Source organism: Solanum tuberosum, unplaced genomic scaffold, assembly GCF_000226075.1.
Source record: "Solanum tuberosum cultivar DM 1-3 516 R44 unplaced genomic scaffold, SolTub_3.0 scf00155, whole genome shotgun sequence".
Lineage (NCBI taxonomy): Eukaryota > Viridiplantae > Streptophyta > Magnoliopsida > Solanales > Solanaceae > Solanum > Solanum tuberosum.
This window is the reverse complement of record NW_006239081.1, coordinates 234,882-237,841: the sequence shown is the minus strand read 5'-3', so window position 1 is coordinate 237,841 and position 2,960 is coordinate 234,882. Positions and strand designations below refer to the sequence as shown.

At 32.4% G+C, this 2,960-nt stretch overlaps 1 protein-coding gene across 1 annotated transcript; it reads right to left on the bottom strand.

Annotated features, from left to right (window-relative positions):
• Positions 1–582: 582 nt before the first annotated feature.
• LOC102592818 (heat stress transcription factor C-1) lies at positions 583–2,302 on the bottom strand. The gene is made up of 2 exons (XM_006353394.2): positions 1,945–2,302; positions 583–1,752 (listed from the first exon to the last, which is right to left on the bottom strand). Exons 1-2 carry the CDS (start codon positions 2,146–2,148, stop codon positions 850–852), a joined length of 1,107 nt encoding a protein of 368 aa, XP_006353456.1. The 5' UTR covers positions 2,149–2,302; the 3' UTR covers positions 583–849.
• Positions 2,303–2,960: the final 658 nt, after the last annotated feature.

Genomic DNA, 2,960 nt, shown 5'->3' with positions numbered 1-2,960 from the left:
GCCACTCTCAATCGCCTCTTTCACTTTATACAACATAAATGTATAAATTGTGTTTGTGTTTGTATAAAGCGAGAGAAAATTGTATATACAAATACATATATTTTCATCCTATACACTTATAATTATACAAATACAGATCTTCCCTTACCCAGTTTTCTTTTGTCTTTCTCTCTTTCTCGCTTTATACAAACACAAATTATATAATTGATTCTTTTGCATATGTATACCGAAATAGATTATACACTTGATTTTTTTTGTATATATATTGAAATATACATATTAATAGTCATAGCAAACATAAAGTTTGATATGAAACGCAATTATATAAAGTATAGTTATAACATACAAATATAATTTTTATATATGTTAAACCTAAAATTTACTCTTAATTTATATACGTAATAAGAAAAATGTTATCATCAATTCGTATGCCGGAAAGAAACATATCTTAACATTATCAGGCTAAAAAAAAAAAAAATACAAAGAAAATAGGAAAATAAAAAAGACATGTCAATTAAAACATAAACAGTACATAAACTTTCGAAGGGAAAAAAAGAGAAACAGTAGTAGCAACAACGATAATAATAAAAAGAAAAACTTCACACATAATTATGCTAAATTAGCAAAATTATCAAGCAAAGATACAAAAAATGAACCTGTATTCCCTAGCTAATTTTTATTAGTCCTATAATTAATGTTAACTTGGGGAGGTCTCACTTTTTCAGATTACATATTTTGTAGAATATTTGCATAATTAAAAGGAAAATTATCAAAAATGAATTAAAATAATTACAAAAGCTATTATAGAATATAGCTCACATAATTATAAATCATTTTATTTTAACTAAACTAAAATCCACCACCGAATAATGAAAATGGATAAGGCGGTGGACTAGCTTCCTCCGTCGCCGTAGTTCCTCCTCCTCCACCACCTCCACCGCCGCCATAGTCGTAACCGTAAAAGTTATCCATTGGTGGAGCCGTGAAACCGCCGCTCTCCGACGAGCCAGTTGACAATGTACTAGACATAGTAGGACAACTTCCGTAAGCTTCATTAGTCATCATCATCGGCCGGCCACCGATGACGACTTTTTGCTGACTCATCCACGCCGTGGACGGCGTTTCCGACGAAGGCGAGGATTGATAGAACGTATCCTTATCGAAATTCGCGTCAGGAGATCGAATCGACTGTATCGTACCTGGCTCATAAGTTATCATTGGCCGACAACCTAGCCACGCCGGCGGCGGCGGAGTTCCCGATGACGGAGAGGACTGACAGATCGCATCCTTATCGAAATTCGCGTCGGGTGAGTGAAATGACGATGTTGCCCCTACTGCATCTTCACTCTTCACTGAAGAACAACTCGTTGAATTCGAAATCATAAGTCTCCTTTTTTTCTCACGATTTGTTAAACTTAGCCGTTTGGATTTCTCTTTCTCCATTAAAATTCTGGGCAAAATCTCAGGATCATCAACAACTTTACACAAAAAAGCCATCATTTGCTGTGGCCTCTTCTCTGTAGCTTCTAATCTTCTAGTCATATTCTCAACTTCATGATCTAAAACTTTTTGTTCCTGCTTTAATCTGGAAATCTCTGTAAAAATTTCTTCGTCTTCACTCTCATCCTGCTTCTGAGAACATGAATTTCTACTGTGCTTTTTCCTCACTATGTTCTTCAACAAATGCGTTTGTCCTCTCAGAAACCATTCATTTGCAAATTCCCACTTATCTGGATCCACTTTTCTGAATCCCTGCAGATTCATACAAACTCGAATCAATACCAAAAAATTCAAACTAAATTATTTCACTCTTCATGCCTATTATCAATCGATTTCAACTGAATCCAGTATTTTCGCGATGCAATACACACATCAGATTCAAAACTCACAATTCTAAACATACAATAAATGGAGTACTACAATTTAATTACATAATATACTCACATAGGTGTTGAGCTGACGAACAAAGCTGGAGAAATTGTTGTGCTTGAAGTAAACAGGCAAAATTCGTTGAGAGAAATCCAAAGGTTCAACAACGATGAAACTGTTATTGGCTGTTCCCCAAGCTATAAGTCCATCAATCTTTGGATCATTCACCATTTGATAAGTTTTCATCACGAACGGAGCAATAATATTGTTAGCCTCCATCCCATATATATATAGCTCGTTCCGGTGTTTTTGCGAGTCGGAGATTGACGGAGTTGGGCGGAGCTTCACGGTTGTGGAAGGTTATGGCAATGGCAGCCGTAGTGGTTGTAGAAGAATATGTAAATGTAAGGGATATGGTTTTATAGAGATTTTTTTTTTTGGGTTGGGCGTATATTAATACAAGGAACTATTAAATCATTTATTACTCGCGTAGCAGATAATTTATCTTATTTTTAAAATATAAATTTCATATTTTAAAAGAGTTGATTAATAAATATTTTTGAATAAACCAATGACATAATTAATTTTTTTACATTAATAACGTTTATAATAATAAAAAATGATGAATCAGTAAGTACGACGTAGAAGCAAAGTAAAAATATTAATTTTATTTCATGTTTGATTTAAAGGGTTAACTAATTTTGAAATTATCTTATTTCACGGTGGAATTACTATTTATATAAAAGGTGGATAAAATAATACAATACAATATTTTTATTTGTCTTATCTTGCGTATTAACTGACCATTATGTTTGAACTTTAAAATTAATATTGATATTAGTATTTGGATTATGAATTTGACTTTTACACATTTACAGTAGTATTTTTTTTAATTATAAATACACAATTTGAACTGAATTTATCAAGTTCAATCGAACTTGTACGTAATATTCAAGCTCTACTTCTATAAGTATATATTTCCTTATATAAATCCCTAATTATTTGAGTTATAGAAATTGAATCACCCTGATAATACGTATTTCACCCCTAAAATGTATTTTTGATAGCAAAATGTATTAGTAGGACTTCAA

Excerpts from the sequence above, each read along its gene's own strand:
- LOC102592818 (XM_006353394.2), bottom strand. The coding sequence starts at position 2,148 with ATGGAGGCTAACAATATTATTGCTCCGTTCGTGATGAAAACTTATCAA. Across the intron at positions 1,753-1,944 it reads TTCGTCAGCTCAACACCTAT|GGATTCAGAAAAGTGGATCC; the intron begins GTGAGTATATTA and ends ATGAATCTGCAG.